The sequence below is a fragment of the Rousettus aegyptiacus genome, unplaced genomic scaffold (assembly GCF_014176215.1).
Source record: "Rousettus aegyptiacus isolate mRouAeg1 unplaced genomic scaffold, mRouAeg1.p scaffold_m13_p_13, whole genome shotgun sequence".
In the NCBI taxonomy this organism is placed as follows: domain Eukaryota; kingdom Metazoa; phylum Chordata; class Mammalia; order Chiroptera; family Pteropodidae; genus Rousettus; species Rousettus aegyptiacus.
The window spans coordinates 55,671,335-55,689,116 of record NW_023416288.1 but is presented as its reverse complement, the minus strand read 5'-3'; the positions used below and the strand labels follow the sequence as shown (position 1 = coordinate 55,689,116).

The 17,782-nt window shown below is 36.5% G+C and overlaps 1 protein-coding gene and 1 pseudogene across 10 annotated transcripts in view; one reads left to right on the top strand and one right to left on the bottom strand.

Moving 5' to 3' along the window:
• LOC107519339 (putative RNA-binding protein Luc7-like 2) overlaps window positions 1-16,432 on the top strand; it is a 56,885-nt gene extending 40,453 nt beyond the window's left edge. For all 10 annotated transcript variants that reach the window (XM_016161888.2, XM_016161890.2, XM_036230833.1 and 7 more), the window contains 3 exons: window positions 1,567-1,596; window positions 12,029-12,220; window positions 15,132-16,432. In XM_016161888.2, coding sequence (XP_016017374.1) covers window positions 1,567-1,596; window positions 12,029-12,220; window positions 15,132-15,309 — 400 coding nt within the window. In that variant the 3' untranslated portion in view covers window positions 15,310-16,432. The remainder of the gene's footprint in view (window positions 1-1,566; window positions 1,597-12,028; window positions 12,221-15,131) is intronic.
• Window positions 9,756-10,135, bottom strand: LOC107519340 (annotated as a pseudogene).
• Window positions 16,433-17,782: the final 1,350 nt, after the last annotated feature.

Below are 17,782 nucleotides of genomic sequence, written 5' to 3'. Positions count from 1 at the left end.
ATTAGTTGACAAAATTATATAAATCTTCATATTTGGAATATTTAAATGTTCTCAGTCACTCTTACTTATTGGCAACAAGGTGGATGGCGTCAGGGTGACAATGTTCTTTATATCTTACGTTCATAATTTTTAGGATGGACAGATATGCCACAGAAGATTTATCTATAGTCCTACTTTATACAGTTCCCTTAATTGGACGACACATCTCTGAAATTTAAATACCTTTTCTTCAGCACATGTTGTGCCTAAGTTAATTAAAACCGTTTATAACATGTGATAGACGTCATGCCGACTTCCTCCAAGCTTTGAGCATTATATACTAAGTCTGTTTCAAGACATTAAAGTGACTTTTTGTGTTTTATAACTTATAGCAGGTAATCTTTTTGTATTGAAATGACAAAACGAAACAACGCTATATGTAGACATCTTCCTTTTTAGGGGAAGTGCTGTTATTCCTTTATCGATATGTGTTTCTCATTACCATAAATTGTACCTCAGAGCTTTACCTCCATTTCTTTTGGGTTTACACTGAGATTCTGTGGTAACATTGCCCAGTATTATAATAATTAAGACAATATAAATGGAATTGTTAATCTCAGTTTAAGTTAAAATTCAACTGAAGTGAGTCGAATGAGGAAAAAAAATTTTTGCAGGACTACATTTTCAAACTAATTATGAAACTTGAGGAAATTACAAGTGAGTTCAAAATTATACAAGATGGGATTCCAGCTATGGTAGTGAAAAGGGTCATGATAAAAACGACTGTCACCAAGTGCATATTATGTGCCACTTTGCTAAGAATTTAGTTCATCTAATCCTTACCATCCTCTTGTGAAATTTATATTACTGTCCCTCTTCTGCAAATGAAAAACTAAGCTGAGGGAAGATGTATGATCTCCCCAGGTCAAACAGATGGTGAGTGTTTGGAACCAGAGTTAAAATTTAACCAGAGTTAAAACTTATATCAGGCTGAGTTCAAAGCCATGCTATATATTCTACACACACACACACACCATTCCCGCATTCACCCACTCGTGGCCTCCTAATAACCATAATATTATTACTGTTTATTGAGTGTTAATTGTGTGTTAGGAAATGTGAAGAATATTTTATATGAGTATCATGTTAAGAAACAGATACAAGATTGAATTAAGTGTTCTAGGGATTATAGTATGAAGTATAGATCCAACATGCATGCATCTCAGATTATAGAAATTTTACTGTTTTCAGGGAAAGAAGAAATGACAGAGATATAAATAACACAGAAGTTTTTCCAAGTTGGAAAGTGGTTTCTGGAGAATTAATGAGTTATGCTGTACTGAGTTTTAGTCTCCTAGGAGAATATTTTTTTTTTAAGAGCCAGGTATCCTAGTTAAGGGAGTTCATTTGCCAAGGTGGGGAGGTCTGTTTGGTGCATTTTGGAAAAATTTGTGTGCATAAATACATGCTTTATATCTATAAGATTAATAAAAATATTAGAAATCAAAAGAATGTAATTTTTAAAGCACATTGGACTTACTCTCACTTATTTATAGTTCCTTTTCTAAAAATAGATTTTTTTTTTAGGTCTCGATCACATAGCAAGAATCCCAAAAGGTATGTATTACACAAGATAAGTAGTGAAGCTGTGTTTTTCAAAGGTAGTTTTTATAGATTAAATATCTTTTCAAAATGAATGAGAATAGATTAATGCTCCTAATTCTTTGGTAGTTCAAGAGTTTGAGCAGTGTCATTTGAAATGTGAAGTCAAAAGATACTCATGAACTACAGTTTAGTTTTGTCAAAGTTAAATTTTATATAGTGCCCTGGAGTGAGAAGGAAAGCTAAAAGAATTTCAGACTATTTCTTTAAAATCCTTGGAAGCTCAGAGTAAATATACAATAGGATTTATTTTTTAAAAATCAGTGTGGGTGGTACATAATATTTGGGGGATTTTGAAACCTTTCTTTTTATAGTTTTTACTAGTTACTGGTAATTTTTTCCTATCTGACAAAGGTCGGAAGACATGGTGTACATCATTCTTAATTCTTGACTTGCCATTCTGCTTCTTACCCTTCAGCCTTTCTCATGAATTCATTCCCACCAAAAATGCCCTTTCTCATTCTTTTTCAAACCTACCCTTTCCTTTTGGTTAGATCACATCTTTTTGAAACCTTCTAAGTACTTTTAACTCTAAAGAGTAACTATTTCTCAAGAACTTTTCCTTATAAACCGAAGTATTTTTCACTATGAAAAAGAAACTTTACATTTCTATTAGATGTTTCTTAGTGCTTTTTAGAATCTATCAATGCCTTTTCTGCTTAAAACATTAAAAAACTAACACATTAATAAATGGGACCAATTATGTTAATTTATACTGTTGTGAATTTCTCAAATTCAGAATGAGAAGTAGAAATATTAAATAATTTTACTGTTCTTGTTTACTAATGCAAGCTTGTTGATTAATGCAAGCTGGTCCTCTTGGCGTGAGGTGGGGGGACTACCTTGTACATAGAACATCTTTAGATATTCAGACCAGAAATTCAATTTCTACCACTCTAGTCCAAGCCACTTCTTACCTTGGAGTTATGATAGCTTCTTAAGTGGTCTCTTAATTTCTGTACTTGTCCATTGCCCTTCTCCACCTCAGTCCGATTTTCATGTGTCAACCAGAATGAGATTTTTAAAAACAATTAAATTATGTCAACCCTCTTTTTAAACCCTACAAAGGTATTCATTCCATTTAGTCATAGAAGTTGAAATCCTTACCATAACTTTATAAAAAATTATTTTATTTTATTTTTCAATTTCAGTTGACATACAATATTATATTAGTTTCAGGTGTACAACATAGTGATTAGACATTTATATACCTTACGAAGTGATCACCCCGGTAAGTCTAGTACCCATCTGGCACCGTATAGTTATTACAATATTATTGACTATGTTCCCTATGCTGTGCTTTACATCCCTGTGACTGTTCTTATAACTGGCAATTTGTACTTTAATCCCTTCACCTTTTTCACCATCCCCCAACCCCTCTCCCATCTCTAGTGACCATCAATTTGTTTACTGTATCTGTGAGTGAGTTTTGTTTGTTCGTTTATTTTTTTAGATTCCACATATAAGTGAAATCGTATGGTATTTGTCTTTCTCTAACTTCACTTAGCATAATACCCTCTAGGTCCATCCATGTTGTCACAAATGGTAAGATTTATTCTTTTCTATGGCCAAGTAATATTTCATTACATGTATACCACGTCTCCTTTATTAGTCTGTTGATGGACACTTAGGTTGCTGCCATATCTTAGCTATTGTAAATAATGCCGCAGTGAATATAAGGATGCATATACCTTTTCAAAATAGTGTTTTGCATTTCTTCAGAGAAATATCCAGAGGTAGGATTGCTGGATCATAGGATAATTCCATTTTTAATTTTTTGAGGAACCTGCACCAGTTTACAGTCCCACCAACAGTGCACGAGAGTTCACTTTTCTCCTCATCTTCACCAACACTTGTTGTTTGTTGATTTATTGACGATAGCCATTTTCATAGGTGTGAGATGATAATCTCACTGTGGTTTTAATTTGCATTTTTCTCATGATAAGTGATGTCAATCATCTTTACTTTATGTCCTCTTTGGAGAAATGTTAATTCAGGTCCTCTGCCCAGTTTTTATATGGATTGTTTTGATGTTAAATTGTATGAATTTGTTATAGTTTTTGAATATTAACCCCTTATCAGATGTATCATTGGCAAATATTTTCTCACATTCGATAGGTTGTCTTTTCATTTGTTGATTTCCTTTGTTGTACAAAAACTTTTTAGTCTTTTATGTTTTGAGTTTCTTTTTGTATATGATGTAAAGAAGTAGTCCAATTTTATTTTTTGCACGTATTTGTCCAGTTTTCCCATCACCATTTATTAAAGAGACTGTCTTTACTCCATTATATATTTTTGTTTCCTTTGTCATAAGTTAACTTCATAAGTATGAGTTTATTTCTGAGTTCTCTCTTCTGTTCCATTGATCTATGTGTGTTGTTTTTATACTTTTACTGTCTTTTAAATACTATGGCCTTGCAGTATAGTTTAATATCAGGTAGAGTGATACCTCCAACTTTGTTCTTATTTTTCAGTATTGCTTTGGCTATTCAGGGTCTTCTTTGGTTCTATATAAATTCTAGGAATATTTGTACTAGTTCTGTGAAAAATGCTATTGGGATTTTGATAGGGACTTATTTGAATCTATAGATTGCTATGGTAGTGTGGACATTTTAATGGTACGAATTCTTCCTATCCAAGAGCATGGTATATGCTTCCATTTATTTGTATCTTCAGTGCCTCACAGTTTTCCGAGTATAGGCCTTTTACCTCCTTGGTTAAATTTATTCTTAGATATTTTAATCTTTTTGATGCAATTGTAAATGAGATTGTTTTCTTAATTTCTGTTTCCGATCATTTGTTTTGGTGTATAAAAATGCAGCTGATTTCTGAATATTTTGTATCCTGCTACTTTACCGAATTCATTTATTCTAAATGTTTTTGGTGGGATCTTTAGGGTGTTCTATATGTAGTATCATGTCATCTGTCAACAATGACAGTTTTACTTCCTTCCAATTCAGATGCCTTTTATTCTTGTCTGATTGTTCTGGCTAGGGCTTCCAATACTGTGTTGAATAAAAGTGGTGAAAGTGAACATCCTTGTCTTGTCCCTGATTTTTTTTTTTTTTTTAAGAAAAAGGTTTTAGGTTTTTTACTATTGAGTATGAAGTTTTCTATGAGTTTGTCATAGATAGTGTTTATTATGTCGAGGTATTATGTTCCCATTAACCATATTTTGTTGTGAGTTTTTATTATAAATGGGCGTTGGGTCTTGTCAGATGCTTTTTCTGCATTTATTAATAGATAAAGTCATATGATTTTTACCCTTCATTTTGTTCATGAGGTGGATCACATTAATTGATTTGTGGATATTGAACCAGCCTTGCATCCCAGGAATAAATCCTAGTCATTTATGGTTTACCATCTTTTTAATATATTGCTGAATTCAGTTTGCAAATATTTTGTTGAGGATATTTGTACCTGTGTCCATTGGGGATATTGGTGTATAATTTTCTTTTTTTGCAGTGTCTTTATCTGGATTCATATCAGGGTAATACTGGCCTCATAAAATGAGTTTGAGAGACTTCTTCCCTCTTCAACTGTTTGTAATTGTTTGAGGATAGGTGTTAATTCTTCTCTGAATGTTGCTAAAATTCACCTGTGAAACCATCTAGTCCAGGGCTTTTGTTTGTTGGGAGCTTTTTGATTACTGGTTTGATTTCATTAGTAGTTATTGGTCTGTTCAGATTTTTTTTTTTTTCCTGATTTAGTCTTGGAAGATTTGTATGTTTCTAGGAATTCATTTTGTCCAGGTTGTCCAATTTGTTGGCATATGACTGTTCATAGTATTTTTTCATAGTCTTTTGTATTTCTGTGGTGTCAGGTGCACTTTCATTTGTGATTTTATTTCTTTGCTCCCCCTTTATTTTTTTGATGAGTCTCGCTAATCAAGTTTTCTGGTTTATCAATTTTGTTTATTTTTTCAGAGAACCAGTTTTTTGTTTCATTGATTTTTTCTATTGTTTCTTTAGACTATTTTGTTTAATTCATCTATACTCTTTATTATTTCCTTCCTTATACTTGGGCTTCATTCTTTTTTTCCTAGTTCCTTTAAGTATAAGTTTAAATTGTTTATGTGACATACTAAAATGCTAGAGGTAGGTAGTCCTGTACTGTAAATTACCCTTGTAACACTACTTTGGCTGTGTCCCATAGATTTTGGATTGTTAAATTTTCATTTTTATTGTTTCAAGGTATCTTTTGATTTTTTTCCTTGAGCTCATTGTTAACCCATTTATTGTTTAGTAGCATGTCATTTAACCTCTGTGTGTTTTTCAGTGTCTTGTAATTGATTCCTACTTGTATGTATTGTGATGATTAAAAATGCTTGATATCGTTTCAGCGTTTAATTTATTGAGACTTGTTTCGCAGCCTAACATCGTCTATTCTGGAAAATATTTTACGTGCACTTGAAAAGAATGTATATTTTGCCCTGGGGTGAAATATTATGAAGATACATGTATTACGAAGTCCATCTGGTCTGGTGTGTCATTTAAGGCCACTGTTTCTTTGTTGATTTTCTGTCTGGAGGATCTATCCATTGATGTCAGTGTGGTATCAAAATCCTCTATTAATGTTTTGCTATTAATCTCTTTATATCCAACAATATTTGCTTTATATACTCAGGTCCTCCTACATTTAATACATAGATATTTATAAGAGGTCTATCCTCTTGGCATTTGATCCTCTTACTGTGAAATATTCTTTGTTTCATTACAACCTTTGTTTTAAAGTCTGTTTTGCCTAAGTATTGCTACACCAGTTTTTATTTTTTGCCTCCATTTGCATGTGGGTCCCTTTTAGGCAACATATGTACAGTTCTTGATATATATATATTTTTAATGTTTTAGCCACCCTATGTGTTTTGATTGGAGCCTTTAGACCTTTAAAGAATTATTGATAGGTATATAGTTATTACCATTTTATTCATTGTTTTCTGATTTTTTTTTTTTAGTTCTTCTTTTCCATAATCTCTTGTTCTGTTCTCTTACATGTTGATGATGTTTTATAGTGATGTTTTTGGATTACTCTCTTTTAATTTGTGTATCTCATAGATTTTTGATTTGTGGTGACCATGTGTTTATATCTACCAAACTCATTCACACTCTCTGTCTCTGTCTCTGTCTCTCTCTGTCTCTCTCTCTCTCTCTCTCTCTCTCTCTCTCTACATATATATATATATATATGTAGAGAGAGAGAGAGCAGTCAATTTTAAGGTGGTGGTCATTTAAGTTTTTACACATTCTAAGATCACTATAATTTTTACTCACCCCCCCCATGTTTATGTTTTTGTCATTTTTTTTTTCATGTGTGTCCCTTAATTTAGTGTCGTAATTGCCCATGATCTTCCTACTCATATTTTCTATCTTTTTTCCTGCTTAAAGTCTCTTTAATATGTCTAGTAACATGAGTTTAGTGGTGACGAACTCCTTTAGCTTTCTTGTCTGGGAAATTTTATGCTTCGATTCTAAATGATAGCCTTGCTGGGTAGGGTAGTCTTCGTTATAGGTTTTTTCTTTTCATCACTTTGAATGTTTTGTGCTGTTCTCTTCTAGCCTTTGAAGTTTCTGTTAAAAAATCAGCTGAGAGTCTTGTTGGAGCTCCCTTGTATGTAACTGCTTTTCTCTTGGTAGTTTAAAGATTTTTTCTTTTTTCATCTGAAACAAATAATGATGTATGTCAACTATAATTGGAAAATTAAGAAAAAAAATTTAAGGATTATGTCTTTGTCTTTAACCTTTGCGTTGTAAACATGGTATGTCTTGACATGGGCCTCTTTGAGGTCATCTTGTTGAGGACTCTCTCTGTGCTTCTTGGACTTTGCCTGGTTAGGGGAGTTTTCAGTCATTATTTCTCTAAATATAAGTCCTTAATTCCTTTCTCTCTCTTTCTCTTCTTCTGGTACCACTGTGATATGAATGTTGGTACTCTCAATATTATCCCAGAAATTCCTTAAACTATCCTCATTTAAAAAAAATTTTTTTTTCTTTCTTTTTTTTTTTTTTTATTGCTTGTTTTCCGCTACCTTGTCTTCCAGATTGCAGATTCAGTTCTCTGCTTCATCTAATCTGCTCTCGATTCCATCCATTGTATTTTTTATTTCATTTATAGTAGTCTTTATTTCTGACTATATTTTTTGTTTTCTCTTGCTTGTTTTATGTGTTCTGTCTCTTGAAGTTCTAATTAACTGCGTTCATCTATTCTTCCCCCAAGTTCTTGGAGCATCCTTATAAACCAGTGTTTTGAATTCTGTATCTGGTAGGTTACTTGTCTCCATTTCATTTAGTTCTTCTTGTGGAGCTTTGTTTTGTTCTTTCATTTGGGACATTTGTTTCCTCATTTTGACTGACTCCCCATGTTTGTTTCTATGTATTAGGTAGATATGCTAGAGCGGGCTTATTTCTGGTCACCTGATTTAGGTGCTCCCAGCATGTCCCCTTTGTGGATTATTGTGTGCCCTCTTGTAGCCGGGCCTCGATTATTGCTGGCACATCAGTGGGTGGGGTTGACTGGCTGGCTGACTGGCTGTGACTACAGTGGACAAGCCGATGTGCAGGGGCTGACCCCACAGTGCAGGAGTTGCCTTAGCGAGGCTTTGGTGCCTGCCAAAGCTGCCCTTCGGGAGTGTCTTTTTTGGTGCTGGTTGGGTGGAGCTCTGGTGTGGTCCGAAGCTGGTCACTGAGTGTGTTGGATCTAGAGCCTCTTGGGAGGGACTCTGGTTCAGGCCAGGGTCAGATGCTGCTTCTGCCAGGTTTGGGGCTACTTGCTAGGTGCCACAAGGTGAACTGTTGTTGGTTGTTGCTTGTTGTGGGCTCAGAGGTGCTTGGGAGAGGTCGCACAGTGAACTGAGGCCATTGGCCACCTATGTCAATTTTGGACTTTTTGTTGGGCACTACAGTGCTAGCTGAGACCAGCCACCACTTGTACCAGACTTGAGGTAATTTAGTTGGAACTACATTACAGGCCAAGCCTGGCTGATACTTACGTCAGGTTTGGGGCCACCTGATGGGAGTTATAGTACAAGTTGTGCTGGGCTTGGGGCCACTTGTGTGGGATTTGTGGACCTTTGAGAAAGTCTGCAGTGCAAGCTTAGGGCACCTACCACTCTTGTGGAGTCTGTGGTCATTTGAAAGAGTCTGCAGCATGAGCTTAGGCAGGTCACTCCTGCTGAGGAACCACTGGAAGAGGCCTGGGCTGGCGAGTGAGTTAGGTGGGTCAGGGTCTACAGGAACCACCAAGATGGGACTGAACAGTGCTCTCCGGGTTAATGGAGAGCACAGATTTGGTGCCAGACTACACTCAGCCAGCCAGTTGGGTAGAGAGTTTCCCCAGCCCCTGCCCCACCAGCCCTCACCCTGGAGTTAGTTTAGTTCCCCCTGTATGTCCCTGGCGCTGTCCCAGCTGCTGCACCGGTGCTGCAGCTCGGTGAGTTTGTGAGCAAGTGTCTGTGCGTAGGCCCTTTAAGAGCAGCACCTCTGTCTCTGGTAGCCCTGTGTCTGTCTTGGATATAATGCCTGCTGGTTTTCACAACTGGATGCTATAGGGCAGGGGTCCCCAACCCCTGGGTCATGGATAGGTGCTGGTCTGTGACCTGTTAGGGACCAGGCCACACAGTGGGTGAGCAGCAGGGCAAGCACGCGAAGTTTCACCTGTGTTTGTAGCCACTCCCCCGTGCTTGCATCACTGCTTCAGCTCTACTTCGGATCATCAGGCATTAGATTCTCATAGGAATACCAGTCTCTGGTGCCAAAAAAGTTGGGAACTGCTGTTGTAGGGACACCTCGCTGCTTGGGGTGGGGGGAACCTCTGCTACCGAGACATCTCCTGTTTCTTAATTGCCACACCATGGGTCTGGGACCTGCCTGCTCCGTATCTCCACTCCTCCTGCCAATCTTGATGAGGCGTCTTTATACCCTTGGTTATAGGACTGTTAAGCTTGTCTGTAGGTGGTCCTCAATGGTATGTGTTCTATAATTTAGTTGTAATTTTGATGTGATCATATGAGAGCAGACTAGCCCAGAGTTTACCTACTCCACTATCTAGACCAGAAGACTTCTCACCATAGCTTTTCTTTTCTTTTTGGTGGTTTTATAATTTTATTTGACAATTAGTGGTTAGTTCTCACCCACATTAACTGTTTGTACATTTTTTAAAGTGATGACAGGTACATAAGTAACCAATGTATAGAGCTTATTTAGTGATTCTTCATTCTCATTACATTTTCTGGACACCTGCTTCACCCCTGCCAGGTACAATAGGAGACAGACAGTCTATTCCTTTGGCCCAGACAGCTTTGTTGAGCCTGGTGTTAAAATGCGCATCTGGAGTTCACATCTCCTTGGCAAATTTCTGCATATCTCTTGAGTTCCCAAGGGACTTGCTTCTCCAAACCTACTTCATGGATGCACTTGTGCGTGTTGGTGGTGTATTCTCTGGTCACTACCTTGTCAATGGCAGAGCGACTCTTCTCACTACCCTTATTTGAGGGAGCCATTCTGCTGGCCTGAGCTCCATCGCTTTTAAGCCCACCACAGCTTTCATTCGTTAAGGAAATCAATTATCCTTGAGGTAGTTACAGTTTATGTCTTGTCTCAGAATATTTATCAGTAGCTCCCCCTTTCCTTCCATGTAATTTATTATTGAGTGCATCCTCGTTTGAATGATAAAATACTTGGTCATCCTGCCTATAAGACCCCTGGCATTACTTCCCCTCTCTCATTTCATTCTTGCCACACAGGTCTCTCCCTTCAGTATGCCGAGCTTTCTCCCACTTGCAGGAGCCTGTGCGCCCTCCACCAGAAGCACTCCTCTGAGATGGCGGAGTAGCTGATTTTCTTCATTCCTTACTATTCTGCTTAAGTGCTGTCCCATCAGAAAAGCCTACCATGCTTATTCTGTATAAAAGATTACCACCTTATTTCTCTAATTTTATCCTTAATATATCATTTCTTTACTCCCTGACCTGTCTTTATTTACTGCCTACATATCTGTATAGACATCCTTCCGTAGTTTATTTGCTGCCCAATCTCTCTAGTGCCTAGAAAAGTGTAATAGGCACCCAGTAAACATTTTTGAACAAATTAATAACAAGCCTAGAAACTTTTTAATGATGGATGAAATTATACATTGCAAGAAATAGATTTATTATAATAGGTCAAAATGAGAGATTAAGCAAAATATCATTTGGTAAAACTTGTATTGAATGAATTTTTTGTTCTTTCCCCCCTGCTGCTTTTCAGAATATTGTATTCAGTTGTAGAAATATTCTGTTCAGCTCTGATTGATGTTAGGTTTACAGCACGTGCCTTTCTTCATACTCTGAATGCTTTCAAACTTCACTTAACAAAATAATCATTTGAAAATAAACTCAGTTGTAAATTGTATCTCCTGAATCGTGTGCGTTTGAACTTTATTGGATTAAGTAGCTCTTTTAAGGAAGGTCCACACCTTTCTTCCCCATCGTTTTCCCTCAGATGTTCTCTGTCCTCTGAATATACCATCCCTGCCCTCACCACACATGCAGTATACAAGGTAGTTTTGCGACCCAGTGGAGGCTGCCAAAGTGTTTTTTCTCCTCCTTCAAAATATTTTTCCTTCTCTAATACTCATACTCATTGCGGATACATTTTTTGCAATTTGTCTAAAATGATTTATGCATGTTTTTGTGTTTTGATTACACTATGACTAGGCATATTGTGGACATTCAGACTTATTTCAGTGGTTATAACCTCTAATTCAGAGGTAGTAACTTATTCTCAACAGTGTTCTTTCTCATGCTCTCCTCCCTTCTATCCATGTCCCTCAGGTACATACTTTGTCTTAAGTATACTAAAAATCTTAGAGGTTTAAAAGTTAAATTTATAAAGCATCTCAGCCAGTCCCCAATCTTCTTAGCACCAGGGACCAGTGCTCCTTTGAGAATCAAATGCCTAATGATCTGGAGTGGAGCTGAGGCGGTGATGCTGGTGCTGGAGAGTGGCTGCATATACAGATTATGCTTCACTCGATCACTTCCTGCCGTGGAGCCTGGACTGGTATTGGTCCACGACCCCGGTTTGGGGACCCCTGATCTAGATAATATAATCCCTGGCATGTAGTAGTGGTATAGCTTATTTCCTTCTTTTCATATATATATATATTCATGATGTAAATTCATATTATACTGATTAAGAGCTAACGTTTAATTTTTATTTTGCCATTCTAGTACATAGTTATTTAGTATACCAGCAGTTTATTTTAGTGTAGATTTACCTGACTTGAAATAGAACCAGTGTTAAGTAAAGCTACTGAGAGATAGTTTCTTTTTAAATAAGAGGCTGTAGTAAATGAGAAGTGGAGTGCTAATGAAGCTAAGAACTCAATTTTTTTTTTTTTTTTTTTTTTGTAGATCCAGGTCCAGAGAGCATCGCAGACATCGGTCTCGCTCCATGTCACGGGAACGGAAGAGGAGAACTCGATCCAAATCTCGGGAGAAACGCCATCGTCACAGATCTCGCTCTAGTAGTCGAAGCCGAAGCCGCAGCCACCAGAGAAGTGGGCACAGTTCTAGAGACAGGAGCAGAGAGCGATCCAGGAGGAGGTACTGAGGTGTCCGTAAGAGGATATGGAACTACCTTTATTGTTTAGAATTGGAATACTGTTGGTTTGAAACTTGCATTGGGTAGTATGTACACATTCGTGTGGGTATATAACATTTTCACCCTGATTATATGGGTAGTTCACAAAGAATATACTTAAGAGCCAGAGTAAGAAATTGGAACAAATATGTGCAGGGGTTATTGCTTTTCTCTGCTTAGTGCGTCTTGGGCAAAAAAAGTACTTTATGAGCAAATATTTTTAAGTACCAGTAGGCTTAGAGTTTTTTCCATATGTACTGATGAATTACAGGATCTGAGAAGTTCTTTCATTAAAAGAATTATTCAGCTTTGTTTGACTCACTGTTTTCCAAACTTCTTTGAGCTGGTGCACTTTTTCAGAGCAGACACATTCTAGTATATTCTTGTTTAATATGCACTGTCGGTATGCATCATATACAATAAGCTTGACAGGGCAGATGCAGAATCTTAAGCAGGAAGTGTTAGGCTTCCTTGGCATGAAAATTCAGAACGTACAAGGAGGGTAGACCCAGGGTGAATTCATTATGTTTAAGGATATTTAATCAGGCAGAGGATTCAAATGTGGTGGCACCTTAGCACTCAGTCTACATAGGTCAGACTCCCAAAACTTCTCAGGTCACATGATGGTCCTTAAGCCAGTTCATTTCTATGGAACACAAATCATGCTTAAAATTGCTTTTCTTTTTCTTTTTTCTTTTTCTTTTCTTTTTTTTTTTGTCAACTATTTTAAAGCACATATATGATAAATATTTTTGAGTGCCTAGTACCTACTAGTCTTAAATTTTTCTGTGGATTACTCTGTATAAAACCCATGATAGAATCCACAGAAAGGCGTTTAAACTTTCTATTTGTTTTTGACCCTCAACTAGCCATTCCCTGAAACCACTTACAAGCTAAGTTGGTTAATAGGCTTTTAATCAATATTTTGTTTATTTCTTATATTCTTACCTTGTTCCAAGTAGGTCTCCCCCTCCCTAGCTTTTTGAGGTAAATTGACAAATATAATTCTGTGATATTTAAAGTATACATTGTGGTGATTTGATATAAGACCTAGCATTTTATAAAAGAGCTAAACTGTATCATTGGGTAAATAACACAGGCATTTAGATGAGGGAGATGCTAGGGTAATAAAAAATGACTTTGGGTAGTAGATAAAACTTGATAAAGTATCATTTGAATAGGTAAAAACTGTCGGTCTCTGATATTAGTAAATTTTGTTTGTGACTTTTCCCTGGGAACAGTTACCCTTGGTAAATGAGGGCCATTTGCATTTTTCTGCTTCCTGCTCTGTTCAAACATACATAGTACAGACTCCGGAGTCAGACTATTTGGGTTCAGTGGCCTTGGCTAAGTAATCTGATTTACCTATCTTTCCCCATCTACTAAGCAGAGTTGGTAAGAGTACCTGCTCTTCTATTAGGATTATTGGTAGTTTGAGTATAATAGTGAATGGAAACTGCTTATGTATAGGGCATTGTAATCTCTCACAAAACATTAGTTGATGCTTATCTGATAGTTGTTTTTTAGTTATTACCAACCTCTGGAACTTACCAGCAAATCATGTCCTTATTCTTCATCATCATCTCTATTCTCTCTCTTCATATCCCATTCTTACAAAGACTATGGATAGTATTAGAGTATCCAGATGTGCGCTGTGTGATTTTTCTTTTTCGCATATAATTTTTAAATTTGGCTTACTAAAGCCTTAGAATGCTCAAAGTTAACATTAATCTTTCAATTTTTTTGGTTTAATCCTCCTAAACTGTATTTCTACAACAGTAGTTTTTTTCTGCCTTAGAAGTTGAAAGTATTAGTTAATCAAGCTTCAAATCCAAATTCTGAACATTAGTTAATGAAATAATTATGTAAAAGTACCATGTCACCTGTAAAGAATGAAATAAATGTAATATGTTACTGATTTATTCTAGATATTGAAAGTATAGAAGGTTCCATATTAATTCTGATCCCATAATGTCCTTTGGATTTTCTTCTGATTGAATTTCTGATATGAGCTTTTGATTGTTTTGTTGTTATTTACCTTACTGAAGTTGGGTGTGGTAATGGAGAGATGGTATTAAGAACCAGTGATGGTTAAATAAGATTTATTATAGTGTGATCATCTTCTGTCTTCCATTCTGATTTTTTTCTGTTGGTTGAATGAGTTAACTCAGGAAGAGTAAAGCAGAGTTTTAAAATAATAAATGGTTATTTAAAACCATGTCATTAATCGAGTAGTTCTCTTATCAAAGCTAAGTGTTGGCAGACTCTTCCCTGCAGGCCAGATATGGCCCTCTGGCCTGTTTTGTATGAGCAGCAAGCTGTGGATGGTTTTTACATTGTTGAAGCATTGATAAAAAGAAAAAAGAAGAATATACCACAGAGATTGTATGTAACCTCAACACCTAAAATATTTACTCTCTGGCCAGACAGCAAAGGAAAAGGTTTGCTGACCTCTGTTTAAGGCATTGGTTTCCATCCAATTTGAGAGCTATATATATTCTTTTATGTTTTTTTAATTGGATAATACTTTTGTTTTTTTAAGGTATTATCTATATATTATTTTTATATTAAATACATTTGCTATGAATTGGAGAAGCTTTATGATTGCCTCTGAGATGATGAAAATATCCTATATACGTCATTATTTCAGCATATGGTTTTTGACCCTTATTAGCTGTTTGTTTTCACCCGTCTCCTGGTGTTAGTATGCTTATCAAATACGATAGTGCTCTTTTCTGCCGGAAAACTGACTCCTGTTTTTCTTGGATGTATTCAGTGTATCTTCTGCTATCAGTACCTTAATATTTATCCGATTCTTTCATTTGGATTTTGGGTTTCCCAACACATTTTGCTCCTCAAATTAATATTTTTCAGATCCTCAAAAGAGAGATTCAGAGACCAAGACTTAGCGTCACGGGACAGAGACAGGAATTCAAGAGACAGATCACCTCGTGACAGAGATCGAAAAGATAAGAAGCGGTCCTATGAGAGCGCTAATGGCAGATCAGAAGACAGGCGGAGCTCTGAAGAGCGCGAAGCAGGGGAGATATAATTAGCTGTGTACATGTCCTCAACCCTTAAGCTTCCAATGGAGTTACATACTATTGTTTAGTTTACAGCTGTTCAGGGTGGCACAGTAAGCAGTTCCAGACACCGATCCAGTTAGGCTAGGTGTACAGTATCTTACTTGATCTGAACTGAACTTGTTCTCCTTAATGAAGCCTAAAACTACATCCATAGTTTCTGGTGAACCTGTAATGCAATTCTGAACGTACCGTTTTATGTAAAATGCCGATGTCTTTATTCTTTCTAGTAGGAGTGATAGTGAACGAATTGTGTTAACTTGCCTTGGGATTTTTTGAACATTTGTAAAATGCTGTCTTTCTTTCTAGTCCAAATAGCAGCAGCTTTGGGAATTTTTCTTTTTAATTCTTCTTCCTCTGACTTTTATATCCGTCATACCTCTCCCTTCTAATGGTAAGAAGGAGGGGGTAGGGAAGCAATATAACTTCTGTTCTAAAGTCCTATTCCAATTATTAATTACTAGCTGATTACAGTTCAGAACATTTATACTGGAGTGTGTGCTGGAGAAGTTTAAATACTGGGAGTTTTTTGTTTGTTTAACGGTGCCTCTTTAGAGTTGGAAGTTGAACAGCTGTTGCATTACATACTTTGCTTTTTTATTGAAAATTTGAAATCAAACAAGTCTTGATTTTTCTGTTCTATTGAATTGCTACGTTCAGGGTGTTTTGAAAAGGGGGGTGGGGGCCGGGACTTTTTCATAAGCACTTCTTGTTTTATTTTGTGTGTGTGGAGTATAAAGGCTACACCCTTATTGTAAAAAGAATAATAAAATGAAAAACAATCACCACCACCATTATTAAACTGTAACGTCTAGTAAATTGTCACTAGAACTATTTGCTGTGGGCATTTCTTCTATTCTGTTATATCAGTAATAGTGCCTTACTGTGCAAGGCACCAAAGGAAATAAATATATACTTGCAAAGATTCAAGATGAACTGTTGTTCCCCCCGAGTCCCTCGCTGACTGTACTCTGGCTACTTCAGGGCTAGAGAGGAGGACTGGACCTGCAGAAGAAACTGGGTTTTTCCTTTGTTTTTGTTTTGTATTTCTTCTCATTCAGCAAACTGAAATAAAAACATGGTATAACCAGTGCAATAATAACAATTTCTGCATTGAAGAACTCTGTGGCCACTTGGATTTAAATAGTAGTTGGCAGGTATCACTTGTGATTCTAGAAAATCCGAGGAACAAAAATACATTAAGTAATGAAATTAATGTGTGAGTATAGTGAACTGATAACACCTTTCAGTAACTGTTTTTGTCTTTGTTTCCCCTAAGTGTGACATTTTGGTGTTGCAGAGGAATGTGGGCTTCAGAGAGAAAAGGAAACTAATACTCTAAATGACATCAGGTCTGTATTTAAAAGAGACACTTGTCAAGTTACCAGTTTACCAAGCCGCCTCATTATTTGGAGGTTTTTTGCCATTTTTGGATCCACACATTGAGTTGATAGAGTTTAATCTGAGACTCTTCTGCATCAGCGGCCCATTCCCTTTTATTTGTGGTTGCTGAGAAATTGTTTTGTGTCTGCTTTGTCCCTAGTGGTCTGTGCTGTTTCCTTAACCCATTTCCTGTTTGCCCCAAGAATACTCGCTGGCAGTTGCCCCAAGATCACTCCCGGTTTACAGTTTTAACCTCACTCACAAAGTTTGCCACAAAATAGCCTCCTTTTTAAATTATTTTAACATCGCTCTGGTGTACAATAGTCTTTGGAAACAAGTGACGTGATTCTATTTATAGCATTCTGTTTTTAGTGCGGTTTCCATTTACAAAATATAATAATTCTCGATCACTGAAAATGTCAGATCCTAGAAAACGTAACATTCCGACACCTGATGTTCATCACATTGTTCTCGAATAGTTGTTAGCCGAAGATCCATTTGATGAATCTGATTTATGTATACATTTCTGTTACATTAGGATTAGAGACAAGTTCTGTTTAGAAATAACTCCAAGAATAGTTTTTATATTTCATTTTCACAGTGAGAACCAGTCAGATTTGCTTCAGCCTCAAAGAGCGTGTTTATGTAAATTTAACGGTGGCAGCGAGCTGTAATCTTTCATCTGATCGGGAAATGGGAGAGATCTTCACAGCACTTTGGATTTAGTACCTTGGCAGGTAGAGTAAGATCAAAAAGGATAAGCTGCTGCGGACAAGGAAGGCTCTCTGGGACCTGACTTGTTACAGTTAGTGATAATTGGAGTTAGAGGCCAAACTTGAACGCGATTGAAAAATTAAGTTTTAGCATTATGTTTGTAACATTGCAGTTTAATGCTTATTCTCTGCCTAATCCTATAAATAGCCGGTACAGGCCAGTATCAGACATCGTCTTCCTGGGCCGGGCACTTAGCTGCATGTTCTTTAAGTGAATAATTCCATTAAAAAAAAAAAAAAAAACCCTTTTAAAACAAATTCTTTTGCTTAGATACCTCTAGTTTAG